The sequence below is a fragment of the Cajanus cajan genome, chromosome 8, assembly GCF_000230855.2.
Source record: "Cajanus cajan strain Asha chromosome 8, NIPB_CcT2T_4, whole genome shotgun sequence".
Lineage (NCBI taxonomy): Eukaryota > Viridiplantae > Streptophyta > Magnoliopsida > Fabales > Fabaceae > Cajanus > Cajanus cajan.
Window position 1 is genome coordinate 21,576,179 of NC_138524.1, and position 16,352 is coordinate 21,592,530.

Here is a 16,352-nt window from a genome sequence, read left to right on the forward strand (position 1 = left end):
TCTACAGCTGCCCCTCTTTACTTGTCCTTTGGAATAGTTGTGTTGCTTTTCCAAAGGCAAGTAAAGACGTAGACATTTCGTTCGGGTCTTCTTCTCGTCTCTGTGTTGATGCTTCTACGTTGCTTCCCTTGGACAGGTGTATTTACTCGTATCTTCACCCTTTAGAGCAGTTGAGCATTGATTGCGTACTCTATTGGGTAACAAGGTTGACAAGTTGTACACCTGATCTTCAGTTTTCGAGTAGAAGCTCCATTATTTCTCTTGTGATAGTGAGGTAAAAATTCGGATCTTCACTCTTGTTTTGACAATAGATACTTTCACGTTGTTTCCTTCGGGTAGACGGTGTTCCCTATATCCTTGCCCCTTGGAGCAACTAAGTGTTGGATTGTATGCTCTGTTGGGTGTCAAGGATGGTAAACTAAAACATCTAGGCTTCAAGATCCATGTGAATGCCCCATGTCGCTTTCTGTGTCCGAATCTTGTCCTTTACTTCAATAGTGTAGATGCCCCCTACATCATTTCCTTCGGGTAGATGGTGTTTACCTGTATCCTTGTCACTAAGAGCAATTGAGTGTTGGTTTATATGCTCTGTTGGGTGATAAGAATGGTAAATCGAAATATCTAGGCTTCTGGTCTTGATGTATATGCTTCCTACTGCTTCTTCTTGTCTCATGGTAGTGTGTTTCTTTATTTGTAGCTTGTTAAAGAGGGAGTATATTCTGAGCTCAGCCTCTCCAAGCTGGACTGATATTTAGGGCTTCAGCCGGCCCGCAGGTGGGAGCTCGACGGCAATCCCAATTTTGACTTTGAAGAACTTGGCGGTACCTTCATTGTCATTCACTGATTTGAGAGGCTCGACAGCGGCTCTCGATCAAGTTGTGCTGATTTTTAAGGCTTCAGCGGACCTATGGTGGGAGCTCGACGTCGGTCCCGATTTTGACTTCAAGGAACTTGGTGGTACCCTCGTTGTCGTTCACTAATTTGAGAGGCTCGACGGCGGCTCTCGATCAAGCTTGGCTGATTTTAAGGCTTCAACCGACCTATGGTGGGAGCTCGGCGGCATCCCGGTCTCGACTTAAAGGAACTCGGCGGTACCCTCGTTGTCGTTCAATGATTTGAGAGGATCGACGGCGGCTCTCAACCAAGTTGGGCTGATTTTAAGGCTTCAACCGACCTACGGTGGGAGCTCGGCGGCATCCCGGTTTCGACTTCGAGGAACTCGGCGGTACCCTCGTTGTCATTCATTGATTTGAGCGGCTCGATGGCGGTTGTTAATCAAGCTTGGTTGATTTTAAGGCTTCAACCGACCTATGGTGGGAGCTCGGCGGCATCCCAATTTCGACTTCAAGGAACTCGGCGGTACCTTTGTTGTCATTCATTGATTTGAGCGGCTCGATGGCGGCTCTTGATCAAGCTTGGCTGATTTTAAGGCTTCAACCGACCTACGATGGGAGCTCGGCGGCAATCCCGATTTTGATTTCGAGGAACTCGGCGGTACCCTCATTGTCATTCATTGATTTGAGCGGCTCGATGGCGGTTCACAACTTGGATGGTTGTTGATATCCTTTGAAGGAGGACCTTTGAAATCTTGGGTGGATACTTGATGATGATTCCTTTTCAATTTGAGGTACTCGACGATACTCTTGTTGTTGACTTGTGATGGAAAACGCCCCAAGGAGGATGGGCAAGATGTACTTGATGTGCGCCTGTGTTGATGGGCGATAGATGGGTGATAGGGATTCTGGTGTTTCCCCTGCCATGTGAGTATTGTGATGCCTCTCCAGGCGTTTGCTTGTGGTAGGTTTTTTTTTTTTTTTTAATTTGATTTTTTTTGTTTAGCTTCGGCTTTTTCATATTTGAAGCTTACCTTTTTCTGGTATTTTTTCTTAAATGCTTCGGCTTTTTCAACATTTGTGAAGCTTGCCTTTTTCTCATGTTGTTTTTACTTTTTTTTATTGTCATCATTGGTGGAGGGATCTAATCCCATGATGTTATTTGTTGAATCTTTATTGATGAGTATTACTTTGGAAGCCACTCCTGGCTCTGGTTAGGAAGTCATTCCTGGTCTTGGCATTCTCTTAGATCATCCTTCATTTGGTTGAGGAGTAAGGCGTGATGGCCTCTTCATGCTTATAGACTTGCTTGCTTGGTCGATTCCATTCAATTCCACTGTTGATATGTCTTTGCTTAGTGGACACATAGAATCACTTGGGGTTGTTGTTTGTCACCGCTTTTACTCATGCTTGGCCTTTGAGCTTTTACAAGTGCTTTGTCCTGATGACTCCTTCTGACCCATAGCAAGTAGAATGCATGGATGCACGGATGCAATGCAAATGCAAGGCAAGAATTATTTTATTATTTATTATTTTTTTTGTGTAACGCCCTTCCATATGCCCCTACCTCATATGCATGCCATGCAATTTATGCTCATGTGTTTGTTCCTAAAAAATGCAATTCTTTTTTTTTATGTCGGGAAATTAACCTGTACGTGTTAAGGTTAATGTTGACGATTTCTTTCTATCCCTGCCAATCTTGATTACTGTCGGGATATGTTCTTTTGAGCCCAAGCTTCAGTGGCTCCTTGATTATCTAGTAGATACGTAGTCAAGCATCTCCCAACTCTATTCGGGGACATCTCGATCTTTCCTCTGTGAGTATTCACTGTGCATTCTCCGTGTATATTTTTGGTACCATTTTAATGCCATAAGGGTCAAGAGAAAAGACAGAAGGGATGTTTGTATTTTTTCAGAAGGGTTGTTAGAATGGATATTTTTTCCCAAAAGGATTTTTTAGAAGAATGGATGTTTGTATTTTTTAGAAGGGTTGTTAGAGTGGATGCTTTTTCCAAAAGGGGTTTTTAGAAGAATGGCTTGCCAAGGTGGGCTTTGGTGTTTAGGGTTATTAAACAAAGCATATTTGCTACAAAGAAACTATCATTGTGTTTTAGCCTTTTTGGAAAGGGGAGTGATGACTTGGGGTCGTGCTCTGATTAAATGATCCCTCCTGAGCCGCCTTTCGATTTTCAACTCAGGTCGTTGCTTTAATGTCTTAACTTTTGCCTAGGTCACTTTGGATGTGTTTCCTAGAAGACATTTTTCTTTTGATCCTTACTTTTGCCTAGGTTGCCCTTTTCGAATGTGAGCCCCTAGCGGATCTTGCCCCAACTTTTGCGCAGCCCCCTTAGTGGGTTCCCTGCCGGGCCTTTATTTTTGCAACGTTCGTGAGGTATGGGATGTCTTTATATTTATTAAACCCTAGTCATGTTTGAACTCCTGATTGTTCCTTTGTTATCCTTTCCATGCTATTATTGAGTAACATATTTGTCGCAAATACATCTTGTTTATTAAGGGTTAATGGATGAGGCCTAGAGTAAATATTTAGAGGGAGAAGAGAAATGAAAGAATGTTATGACATTTAAAATAGTATTTCCAATTTACACGTGCCCTTTTAGCAAAGCTCGGAGGCCCGGGCATGCCCCGAGTTCGTGATTCGTACACAGAGAGATTAACTGAGGTTGCCCCCTAGAGAGGCATGGTTGACGATTGGTTGAACTATGTTAGGAACACATTCCCACTTGCTTGAATGTGAGTGTTTCGACTTCGGAGTGAAACCTTTATGAATTCTTGCTTTCTAAAAGGAATACTCAAAAACCGCCTTTTGGTTTTCAACTCAAGCAGGCATTGTTTTTCTTTTTTTATGTATCCCTAACTTTTGCATAGGACGTATCCTATCAGGATTTTGATTCTTTTTTCTTTACCCTAATTTTTGCCTAGGACGCCCTTTACGGGTTTTCATCCTAGCGGGTTTTTTTTTATACAATGCCTTTATTCTTAATTGAGTTTTGTTGTAATTCCCTAGAAGCAAGGATTCATTCATTCTTGATCATTCCTCCTATCCCAACAGTTTTCATTTTCGCATGAGGAACTCTTGGTGTTTGAATCGTCAATTTGGGCGTGTTATGCCCCAGTCTTCTTGCACAATCACTGGTTTTTTAAGTGCTTTCAATTTGATGTATTGAGTTTGCACTTGATTACCAGTGATCTCGTTATTTGATTAACACGCACAGGTTAGGTTTCCCTTTTTATTCTTATTTATTATTTACAAGGAAGACATATTATCTATATGAAGTGCAAAATAGAATGCAAAGGTGATTGAGAAATTCAACAAATATCATTCTCATTGATTTGTTTGTTTAGAGAACATTCTTTGTACAAATCTTTTAGTGCACTTTGACGATGTTGTAACAGGCTACAGAAGCTAATGCTTAAATGATGTCCCTATAGACATGCTTGCTCGTGCGTTGATTTGTAATTAGTCTTCGTTTCTTCTCAAATTCTCTTCTTGCTATTCCCATCAGAAGTAACTGTCAATAGGATCTTCGGGTTCACCACTATTTTGGTGATTGCCAAAATTTTCATCTTTATTGACGAGGTTGATGAGAGAAGAAAAATGCAATTTGGAGTGACTTGATAACGAATTGGAAGTGTAAGGGAGCTTATCATTAATTTTTTTTAACTCCCTAGGCTCATGATTTCTCGTTCATCAGCGGAGTTTTCTTTAGCTTTCCAAACTATGTTCTTTTGAAGCAAATTCTTGTTCTCTTTTTTTTATTTGCTTCAATTTCCTTTTTTGCGTGCCTCCTTTTCGAAATTTCAAATAATCTCCTATTTGAGTTGAGGAATGACATCTTTCTAAATCGGAAGAAGTCTGAGAAGATGTAGACTTTGCCTTCTGTTGAAAGGATGACGAGAGTCCAAAGTCTAGTAGGCCTCCTTAGTATGTGCACACGATTCTTGTACTTTAGAATGTTCTCCTTTCTAAAAAATCTTTACATACTATGTGTCTTCCATGTTCTAATGAATGTATATGCTAAACTAAAAGATGCATGATATTTGTTTTCTGCCTAAATTTTATTTTTTTTACTAAAGGGAAATGATGCATGATTTTTGCTATATATTTATCTTCTTTTTTTTTGAAATAAACTATCCTATATGATGCTTTGAAGTTTGGGTAAATAGAAGGGAGTTAAAATTTTATCATATTTTTTTATTAATATTTATTTGTTTGTAATTCTTATCCATTTGAAATAAATAAACATAAACAAATGCAACACACATATGCTCAAACAAATGTACACCCGCGAACAATCACGTTTAAATTCTTGGTCTGTGGTCCCTGCAAGTACAGTGCATTGTATAGGATAGTTCTAATCTCACTGGTCTTAAGGCCCCCAAGGTTCCCCCATTATAGGGACCCAGTATCACTGTCGCCGTCACCTGGCAAACTCTAAGGTCTGTCGCAGTATTTCAGGCTAGAGTAACCGGTTATCACCTTGAGTGTGATTTCCGACAAGGCTCGCAGGCTCCAAGGCCAAACTTGGGCCGGTCGTACGTCAACCACTCCCTATATTTATTACCCTCATGCCCCCGGGTGTAGGGGAAACTGTTGTGTGCAAAGGATTGTGTACAATTTTTATTTCAAACAAATGCTGAATTTAAACAGGCAAACAAATATTAAAGCGAAACAAATAAAGCAAACAAAGTAAAGGGGAAAAATATTTAAATTATTATTTTTATTTTATTAACTTCATCAATTAAATGGGCCTGACCCTCTTTAAATGTCCCTAGTGGAGTCGCCATCTGTCGCAACCCGAAAATTTCTGATCTCGCGACCTATGGTTTAGACATCCTTTTAAAAGTCTCATCAATTAAGGAATGCCCGGACACCAGACTAATCCTTAATTAATGGTTTTGAAAAATGAGTTCATGGAGTCGCCACCAATGTTTTACTCAAAACATTGGAAAAAGAAAAGGTTTTTTAAAAGTCCAATAATGGCTTTGATAACCAGAATTGGGTTCGAGGGTCGATTACGTGCAGGGAAGGTATTAAGCACCCCTACAACGCCCTTAATTGGTACCTGTAACACCCCAATTTTTTTTACTAATACTACGAATAATTATTATTTATTTTTGTATTTATAAAAATTATTTCCTTATAATTATTTTGATTAATTAAATGTGTTTGATTCAATTTTTAAAGGTTTTTAATAATAATTATTTATGAAAATTATTTTGTATAATATTATTAATTATGATATTTTGTTATAATTATTATTTAAAGAAAATCATGTTTTAAATTGTATTGATGTTTTATTTTGATATATATATATATATATATATATATATATATATGTTATTTATTTATTTATTAATTAGCAAACTTGGATTTTCATAGTTCTGGAACGGGTCGTTCCACTTTGGGAACGGGCCGTTCCCAACCTAGCATGTGTGGGTAAAATTTTAACCCAGAACGGGCCGTTCTACTTTGGGAACGAGCCGTTCCGGATGTCGTTTTTAAGAACATGTTATTAACTCAGAACGGACCATTCTGAAAACCCCAGAACGGGCTGTTCTAGTTTTGGAACGGGCCGTTCTGGGATAGGCTTTTGTACATATTCTATGTGCCCAGAACGGGCCGTTTCGGATTCGGAACGGGTCGTTCTGGCCGCGGCCTGATGCCTATAAATAAAGCGTTTTGCACTCTCTAAAACTCATTTTTTCATTTTCTTATCTTTTTCCTCCTTTCTCTCTGAAGACGAAGGGGAACCTAGAGGGGGTGACCAACAAGATTCGGCTCTGCTTATCGAGGTAAGGGGGGGAGTGAGAAACCTCGCTCTGGGTGTGGGATTGTATGCTGGGTAGTGGGATTGGCCCCCAATCCTGTGTTTGTTGTATGTCATATTTGTCTTGTATGTTCCAATTACTTAATTATTATGCGTGTATGAATAAAAACTTTTTTAGACTGATTGTGGAATTTGGTATTTCTATGGGTTCCTACGGGAAACCCTAAGGGAGTGCATTGACGCTTGTATGAGTAAATTAATTGTGATAATAATTATATACGTGAACTGTCTTATTTTAAATGTTTATTGCATAAATTGGAACGCTCTGTGGGTTCTTGAGAGAACCCTATGAGCAGCAGGCAAAATATAAATGTTTTCTATTTTACCTTCTGAGTTTTCTGTTGTGTTTCTTGATATTTGCTGAGCGTAAATATGTGTCTAACTTATTAAATAAACAAGTTTTGATATGAATTAGAGTGCTCTGTGGGTTCCTGTGGGAACCCTATGAGAAACAGACATATTTCTAATAGTTTCTGTTTTAGCTTCTGGTTATTCTGTTGTATTCATTGTTGTATGAGATGTATGAATATATGTTTACTTTTGCAAATAGATGAGTTCTGATATGAATAAAAGTGCTCTGTGAAAATTGTGAATATGATATGATAATGCGAATGTGATGATGAAATGTAATGATGAGATGTGATGATGAAATATAATGAGGAGATGTGATGATGAGATATGTTGAGACATGATAATCTGATATGGGAATGAGACATGAAAATGTGATATGTGTTAATGCATAGAGTCTTGTTTGACATGCATCATTTGCATAAATGTTTTAAGGGTACGATATGGAATACACCGCCAGAGAAGGCCCCCTAGTGTAAAAGCTTTGGGGATTAGCCCTTGGGGATAGCTCGGTTTGGAAGTCTCAGTCTCGCCCATTGTGTGCATGGGATGTATCTTGCGCGGCTTAGCTATCCCGACGAGACTCTGGTAGTATATCCTTCTAGTGAGAGTGCGCAGAGGGTGTGACCCGGCATGTACTCCTGGACTACTCTTCGTGTATTGCTAGCGGCAATATGCCATGTGATGTTTTACTGGTGTGACACCCTTCTACCCCATAATAAATAAGTAACAACAATAAGAATAATTCAATAAATATAACATCAAGAAGGGTCCACATATTTTAATAAAAACTCATAGGTTCACAAGTCTTGAAATAAATAGAAATAATAATAATAATAATAATAATAAAGTTTTACTCTTAAAAGAAAATTATCAAGGTCTCTAAAGAAAATGAAAGGAATCCAGAATTTACAAATATAAGGTGAATATAAAACTCTTAAAAATAAGTCTCCTTAAACGACAAATAACAATTCATAACTAAAGCATCCTAAATTCATGCCCCAATGTCACATCCTATCAGAGCAGAACCCTTTCCCTTTAGAACTCAACACTATGAGTGCCTTCATCTTCACCTAAAAGAAAACCACATAAAAACAGGACGGTCAGAGATAGATAACATCATATATGAACATAGAGCTACCCAATTCCCACCCCACACCGTGCACCAAAATATCATCATTAAATATAAACAACAAATACATCTCATATAATTACCAAACATCATTTTTTTTTTCAATCATACAAGCTTTCATACACATGCTCACTATATGCTCATACACATCTCCTCTCCTAAGAGTCTCAACTTGGCACTCCGCACAATGGGCGTACCTCGTCAATTCCCTTAGTTGTTGTCAATGCGGGCATACCGTTCTCACACCCTCCCAGGGCCGGTATGTTGCACGGTTAAACACCCAGCGGCCCGTGCAAAGGCAATCCACCCACCGTTAAACCCTCTGTGGCCAGTGAGCTGCGCAGTTAAACACCCAACAGCCCACGCATGGAATGCCTCCCGTCATGGTCCCCCCTGTCTCAACCCCTCTCTGGGCCCAGGGTCCAATGCAATATAGCCACGTCTGGCTTCTCAAGCACCACATGCAACTCATAAGTCTCATGCAACTCATGCATCCCACGTAACTCATAATTAATGCATCTCCATTATATAACATCATCACATGTCAATAACAATCCATGCAATATCATCCTCACATGCTAGGTACCTATCATTAAGTTATCAACATCATAGATCACAAATTTCACATAATTCTTCACACACATCACAATATCTATGACATTCAGTTAATAATTTAACCAGAACTCGAGATATACATATCCTTTCTAAGTGATCCCAACTCCATTAGAATCCTAACATCAATATCTACAACTTTCATGAAGAACACAAATCCTAATAAAGTCGTTTAGGTTACCATTCAGGGCTCACAAAAATTGATGTTGTGGTTCGCACACAGATTGGAAGGCTCAAATTGCAACTCACATAACTTGATCAAATATTAATATTTTTACACGATTCTTGTGTCTAAATGGTAGCCCCAGATGTCTAGTTTCTAAAAAACAAACGGCACTCGATTTGGATAACTACACAGAAAGATATCGCAAAATTACAAACGTATGTCGGGGTCCCGACGCCCGACGCCCAAAACTGGCGCTGAGCGCCCAAATCTCTGCCCAGACTCCCCTCTGTGCAATTAAACCTGCGTTTTACGAGTTCCAACAAGGTTTTTACCAATTTTCACTACTTCTACACCCCGTTGGTTCAGTTTAACTCCATTTATATTCTTCATACGTTCCAAATCAATCCATACACATCTCAAGCCTCAAAAATTGGTTTCCATTGGTTTTACAAAAAAAAATCTAAACTCTTCTTAACACATAAAATTCAAGTCATCAAATTTAAGGATAAAGAATTAACAAGAAAGCCCCAATGGAATTCAAAGACAATTCAAGAAATAAGTCCTTCCAAATGAATTAAGAATTTAGAACATCGATTGCACAGATAATCGTTCAGAATTTTAAATAGAGTTCCTAGAGGGACTTAGGGATTGCCCTCACTACCCGAACACCCCTATATTCACATATGAAGAAACTCATCCCCCCGTACCTTAAGGATGATGAACGAAGGCCAACAGAAGAACGACGGAGCAATCTGAACACTTTACGCCTTCCTTCAAGAATTTTCTCCTCTCCCCTCTTCCTTCAAGCGTCTGACGTTAAAATGAATATTAGGTAACTGACTACCCCCAAAACCCCTCTAATAATTCCGACTGGGTCAGGCCCATACTCACCCGCCCATCCCCCTCTATTTAATTAAAATGGTAAATAAATAATTAAAAAAAATAAAACAGTTTCAACTTCTCTAATTATTTAAAATACTAATTTATTTTCTGCTCTCTAGAATATAAATATAAATAACTACTAGACTCAAGTTTCTCTCGTAAATATAATTATTATTATTTAGAATCTACTGTAATTTTATAAAATTACTAAATAAAATGATATAAATTATTTTCATAAAAATAGTAATTAATTAAAATTTAATTAATTAAAAATTTAGGATGTTACAACTCTCCCCTCCTAAAAGAAAATTCGTCCTCGAATTTACCTGAAGCAAACAATTCCGGGTAAGAATCCTTCATCTTCTCCTCAAGTTCCCAAGTAGCATTTTCCGGCGTTGCTCCACCCCAGATCACCTTAACCAAAGGAATTTCCTTACCTCGAAGTTGTTTCACCATTCGATCCTCAACTCTCACCGGTATGGTTTCTACTGTCAAGTTTTCCTTAACTTCAAGATGATCCGACTCAATCACATGCGAAGGATCATGGATGTATTTTCGAAGTTGAGAAACATGGAATACATTATGAAGATTTGACAAATGTGGAGGTAAAGCGATTTGATAAGCCACTGTACCGACTCTCTTAAGAATTTGATACGGACCGATGAAACGAGGTGTAAGCTTTTTAGACTTCAATGCTCTACCAACCCCAGTCCACGGAGTGACTTTCAGGAATACATGATCTCCTTCTTTGAATTCTAAGTCCTTCCTCCTCTTATCAGCATAACTCTTTTGTCTACCCTGGGCTGTTCTCATTCTATCTTGAATTAACTTAACCTTCTCTGTGGTTTGTTGTACTACCTCCGGTCCTAAAACAAGATTATCTCCCGGCTCACACCAACACAAAGGTGTTCTACACCTCCTACCATATAGTGCTTCATAAGGTGCCGTGCCTATGCTAGAATGAAAACTATTATTATATGTAAACTCTATCAAAGGAAAGAAGCTATCCCAACTACCCCCTTGATCTAACACGCAGGCTCTAAGTAAATCCTCTAATGACTGTATAGTTCTCTCAGTCTAACCGTCGGTTTGAGGGTGATAAGCTGAACTAAGTCTAAGCTGAGTCCCCAATGCTTGTTGCAAACTCTCCCAAAATCTAGAAGTAAACCTAGGGTCTCTATCTGAAACTATGCTAGATGGTACACCATGCAATCTCACAATTTCACTAATGTAAAGCTTAGCAAGTTTCTCTAGGGAATACTTAATATTAATAGGTAAGAAATGTGCACACTTGGTCAATCTATCTACAATCACCCAAATAGAATCGTGCCCTCCAACAGTCCTAGGCAAAGCAACTACAAAGTCCATGGAAATGCTATCCCACTTCCACTCTGGTATACTCAAGGGTTGAAGTCATCCTGAAGGTTTTTGGTGTTCTACCTTAGCCTTCTGGCATACTAGGCAAGCACTCGCAAACTCCTCTATGTCTCTCTTCATTCTAGGCCACCAAAACATCTTCTTCAAGTCTTGATACATTTTGGTTGAACCTGGATGGAAACTAAGTTTGCTTTTATGCCCCTCTTCAAGTATCAAACGCCTAAGGGTAGCCTCACTAGGTACACACACACGGTCACCAAATCTTACTACTCCATCGCTACCCAATACAAACTCTCCACCATTACCTCCTTCTATCGCCTCTCGCCTAGCCACTAAGAATGAATCCTCTAACTGAGCATCTCTAATCTCCTTCAACATGTCATTACTTACACGAATCATGCCTAATCTTATGCTACTAGAGGTAGTCTCACAAGCTAAACTTAGATCCCTAAACTGAGCTAGAAGGTCCATCTCTCTAATCATCAAGGAAGATATGTGAAGTGATTTTCTGCTTAAAGCGTCCGCTACGACATTTGCCTTACCTGGGTGATAACTCAACTCAAAATCATAGTCCTTCAAGAACTCAAGCCATCTCCTTTGTCTCATATTTAACTCTTTCTGATCGAACAGATACTTAAGGCTCTTATGGTCGCAAAAAACCTCGAATTTAGAACCATACAAATAGTGTCTCCAAATCTTTAAAACAAATACTACAGCTGCCAATTCAAGATCATGGGTAGGGTAATTTCTCTCATGGATTTTCAACTGCCTAGAAGCATAAGCTACTACCTTTCCCTCTTGCATCAACACTCCACCTAGCCCCATCTTAGAAGCATCACAATATACCACAAAAGGTTTATTAAGGTCAGGCAAAACTAGAACTGGTGCACTAGTCAATTTTTCCTTAAGGGCTTGGAAACTAGTCTCACACCTACTATTCCATGCAAAGGGAACTCCCTTTCTAGTCAATTCAGTCAAAGGCAATGCTATCTTAGAAAACCCCTCTATAAACCTCCTATAATACCCAGCTAGTCCAAGGAAACTTCTAATCTCGCTCACAGATTTAGGGGATTCCCACTTAAGCACAGCTTCTACCTTAGAAGGATCTACACCGACCCCCCCTTTGAAATCACATGACCTAAGAAACTCACCTTTTCTAACCAGAAATCACACTTAGACAATTTAGCATACAACTGTTTCTCTCTTAAAATCTCAAGTACTACCTTTAAGTGCTCTTCATGCTCCTCTTTAGTTTTGGAATAAATGAGTATGTCATCTATAAAGACAACTACAAATTTACCCAAGTACGGATGAAAAATTCTGTTCATATAATCCATAAAAATTGCAGGAGCATTAGTCACACCAAAAGGCATTACAAGGTATTCATAATGTCCATATCTAGTCCTAAATGCAGTTTTGGGTATGTCCTCCTCTTTCACTCTAATCTGATGGTAACCTGACCTAAGATCAATCTTACTAAACACACATGCCCCCACCAGTTGGTCCATAAGGTCATCAATCCTAGGCAATGGATATTTATTTTTAATCGTTACCTTATTGAGTTGGCGGTAATCTATACACAACCTCATGCTACCATCCTTCTTCTTCACTAATAGGACAGGTGCTCCCCAAGGTGATACACTAGGTCTCACAAACTTCTTCTCTAACAGCTCCTCTAGTTGTTTCTTAAGCTCGGCTAACTCCAAGGGCGACATCCTATAAGGTGCAGCTGAAATGGGTCCCGTCCCCGGTATTAAGTCTATGGAAAACTCTGTCTCCCTCTCGGGTGGTAGATTAGACATATCCTCAGAGAACACATCAGGGTAATCGCATACTATAGGTAATCTATCCAAGACAGCGCTACTCTCAGAACTCAAAGAAGCTAGTAACATGTATACCTGGGCATCTTCTCTCAGAGACACCTCAACCTGGTTGGCAGTCAAAAAGTCTTTGCTCTTTCTCTCAAGGGGTTGACCAAAAACAATAGTTTTATCAGCACATTTCAAAAGAACATGGTTGGAAGATAACCAGTTCATACCAAGAATGATGTCTAGCTGACTCAGAGGCAAACAAATTAAGTCAACTAAGAAGTCTCTACCATTAATATGAACAAAACAATTCAAGCATACGCCGGACGTAGAAAATGACCCACTAGTTGGCGTCTCCACACTCAATACAAAAGGTAAGGAAGAAACAGGCAATCTCAATTTGGAAACACAAGCATGTGATATGAACGAATGAGTCGCACCCGAATCAAACAATACAACTAAAGGAATTCCAGCAATGAAACCCATACCTTGGATCAAGTCGTCGGATTGAGCGGCTTCAGTACCACTCAAGGCAAATACTCTCCCTGTAGCTTTCGGCTTACTGGCACTGCCGCTAGCACTAGCACTCCTGCTGATACCGGTACCCCGACTAGCACTAGCACTCCCCCCAGCCTCTCCACTAGCCGTCACTGGTCCTTGCTGTGCACGAGGACAATCTCGAGAAATGTGCCCCCGCTCATTACATCTGAAACAGGTGACCTCCCTATCCCCACATTGATTAGCTCGGTGCCCTGGCCTCCCACACTTGAAGCAAGTGAAGGAAGGAGTAGAACCAGTACTCCCAGCTCTAGATGTCTGGCTCGTGGATGGAGCTTGACTCCTCCTATGCACTGAACCCTCACTACCCCCGTTACTGTTTGAATTTCCAGCAGGACGAGAGTAAGGCTTACTCCTGCTAGAAGACCCATGCCTGCTCTGATTCCTTACAGGCCCTCCACTTTTGTAGTGAGCAACTCTAGCCCGATTATCTTCATCATAAACTCTGCACTTGTTCACCAGCTCGTGGAATCTAGCAATGCCATGGTAGTTGAAAGCTTGCTTGATTTCCGGTCGAAGACCACTAATAAATTTCACACATTTCGCTTCCTCATTTGCAACACCCTCATAAGCGGGACAAAATCGTACCAGTGCCTCAAACTTGGCCACATAATCTGTCACAGTATCATCCCCTTGCTTCAGCTCAAGGAACTCCACCTACTTTTTGTTGCGAATATCTTGTGGGAAATACTTCTCCAAAAACAACCTCTTAAAATTATCCCACGTCATCGGAGTACCCTCAGCAATCATCCTCTGGTAGGTACTCTGCCACCAGATTCCAGCATCTCCAGACAACATGAAGGCAGCCAAAGATACCCTCTGTACCTGTGGACATTCAATAGCTTGGAATATCTTCTCCACCTCAAACATCCAGTCAGCAGCACCATCCGGGTCATAGCCACCACGGAAGGTAGGTGGATGGTTCCTCTGGAACCGAGCAAGCCAGTCCACTTCTTGATGTTGGTTCAGGTTGCCTACAGCCTGAGCCATAGCCATCAAGGCCTCAGCGATAGCACGATCATTCCTACCTCCCCCAGACATCACTTTTCTGATTCACAGAAAAGTAGAGAGTCAAAACAAAACAAACCAATTAAAACAATCATCTCAGTTAAACAACATCACAGCACAACCCACAGAAACATAGCAAGCTCATAACTCAAGGCCGAACGAATCGACCTGCTCTGATACCACTAAATGTGACACCCTTCTACCCCATAATAAATAAGTAACAACAATAAGAATAATTCAATAAATATAACATCAAGAAGGGTCCACATATTTTAATAAAAACTCATAGGTTCACAAGTCTTGAAATAAATAGAAATAATAATAATAATAATAATAATAAAGTTTTACTCTTAAAAGAAAATTATCAAGGTCTCTAAAGAAAATGAAAGGAATCCAGAATTTACAAATATAAGGTGAATATAAAACTCCTAAAAATAAGTCTCCTCAAACGACAAATAACAATTCATAACTAAAGCATCCTAAATTCATGCCCCAATGTCACATCCTATCAGAGCAGAACCCTTTCCCTTTAGAACTCAACACTATGAGTGCCTTCATCTTCACCTAAAAGAAAACCACATAAAAACAGGACGGTCAGAGATAGATAACATCATATATGAACATAGAGCTACCCAATTCCCACCCCACACCGTGCACCAAAATATCATCATTAAATATAAACAACAAATACATCTCATATAATTACCAAACATCATTTTTTTTTCAATCATACAAGCTTTCATACACATGCTCACTATATGCTCATACAAATCTCCTCTCCTAAGAGTCTCAACTTGGCACTCCGCACAATGGGCGTACCTCGTCAATTCCCTAAGTTGTTGCCAATGCGAGCATACCGTTCTCACACCCTCCCAGGGCCGGTATGTTGCACGGTTAAACACCCAGCGGCCCGTGCAAAGGCAATCCACCCACCGTTAAACCCTATGTGGCCAGTGAGCTGCGCAGTTAAACACCCAACGGCCCACGCATGAAATGCCTCCCGTCATGGTCCCCCCTGTCTCAACCCCTCTCTGGGCCCAGGGTCCAATGCAATATAGCCACGTCTGGCTTCTCAAGCACCACATGCAACTCATAAGTCTCATGCAACTCATGCATCCCACGTAACTCATAATTAATGCATCTCCATTATATAACATCATCACATGTCAATAACAATCCATGCAATATCTCCAACAAGGTTTTTACCAATTTTCACTACTTCTACACCCCGTTGGTTCATTTTAACTCCATTTATATTCTTCATACGTTCCAAATCAATCCATACACATCTCAAGCCTCAAAAATTGGTTTCCATTGGTCTTACAAAAAAAAATCTAAACTCTTCTTAACACATAAAATTCAAGTCATCAAATTTAAGGATAAAGAATTAACAAGAAAGCCCCAATGGAATTCAAAGACAATTCAAGAAATAAGTCCTTCCAAATGAATTAAGAATTTAGAACATCGATTGCACAGATAATCGTTCAGAATTTTAAATGGAGTTCCTAGAGGGACTTAGGGATTGCCCTCACTACCCGAACACCCCTATATTCACATATGAAGAAACCCATCCCCCCCGTACCTTAAGGATGATGAACGAAGGCCAACAGAAGAACGACGGAGCAATCTGAACACTTTACGCCTTCCTTCAAGAATTTTCTCCTCTCCCCTCTTCCTTCAAGCGTCTGACGTTAAAATGAATATTAGGTAACTGACTACCCCCAAAACCCCTCTAATAATTCCGACTGGGCCAGGCCCATACTCACCCGCCCATCCCCC

At 39.9% G+C, this 16,352-nt stretch overlaps 1 protein-coding gene across 1 annotated transcript; it reads right to left on the bottom strand.

Annotated features, from left to right (window-relative positions):
- Nucleotides 1-10,104: 10,104 nt before the first annotated feature.
- On the bottom strand, nucleotides 10,105-10,635 carry LOC145950314 (uncharacterized). The gene has a single exon (XM_083061399.1). It carries the CDS (start codon nucleotides 10,633-10,635, stop codon nucleotides 10,105-10,107), a length of 531 nt encoding a protein of 176 aa, XP_082917525.1.
- Between the last annotated feature and the right edge of the window lie 5,717 nt (nucleotides 10,636-16,352).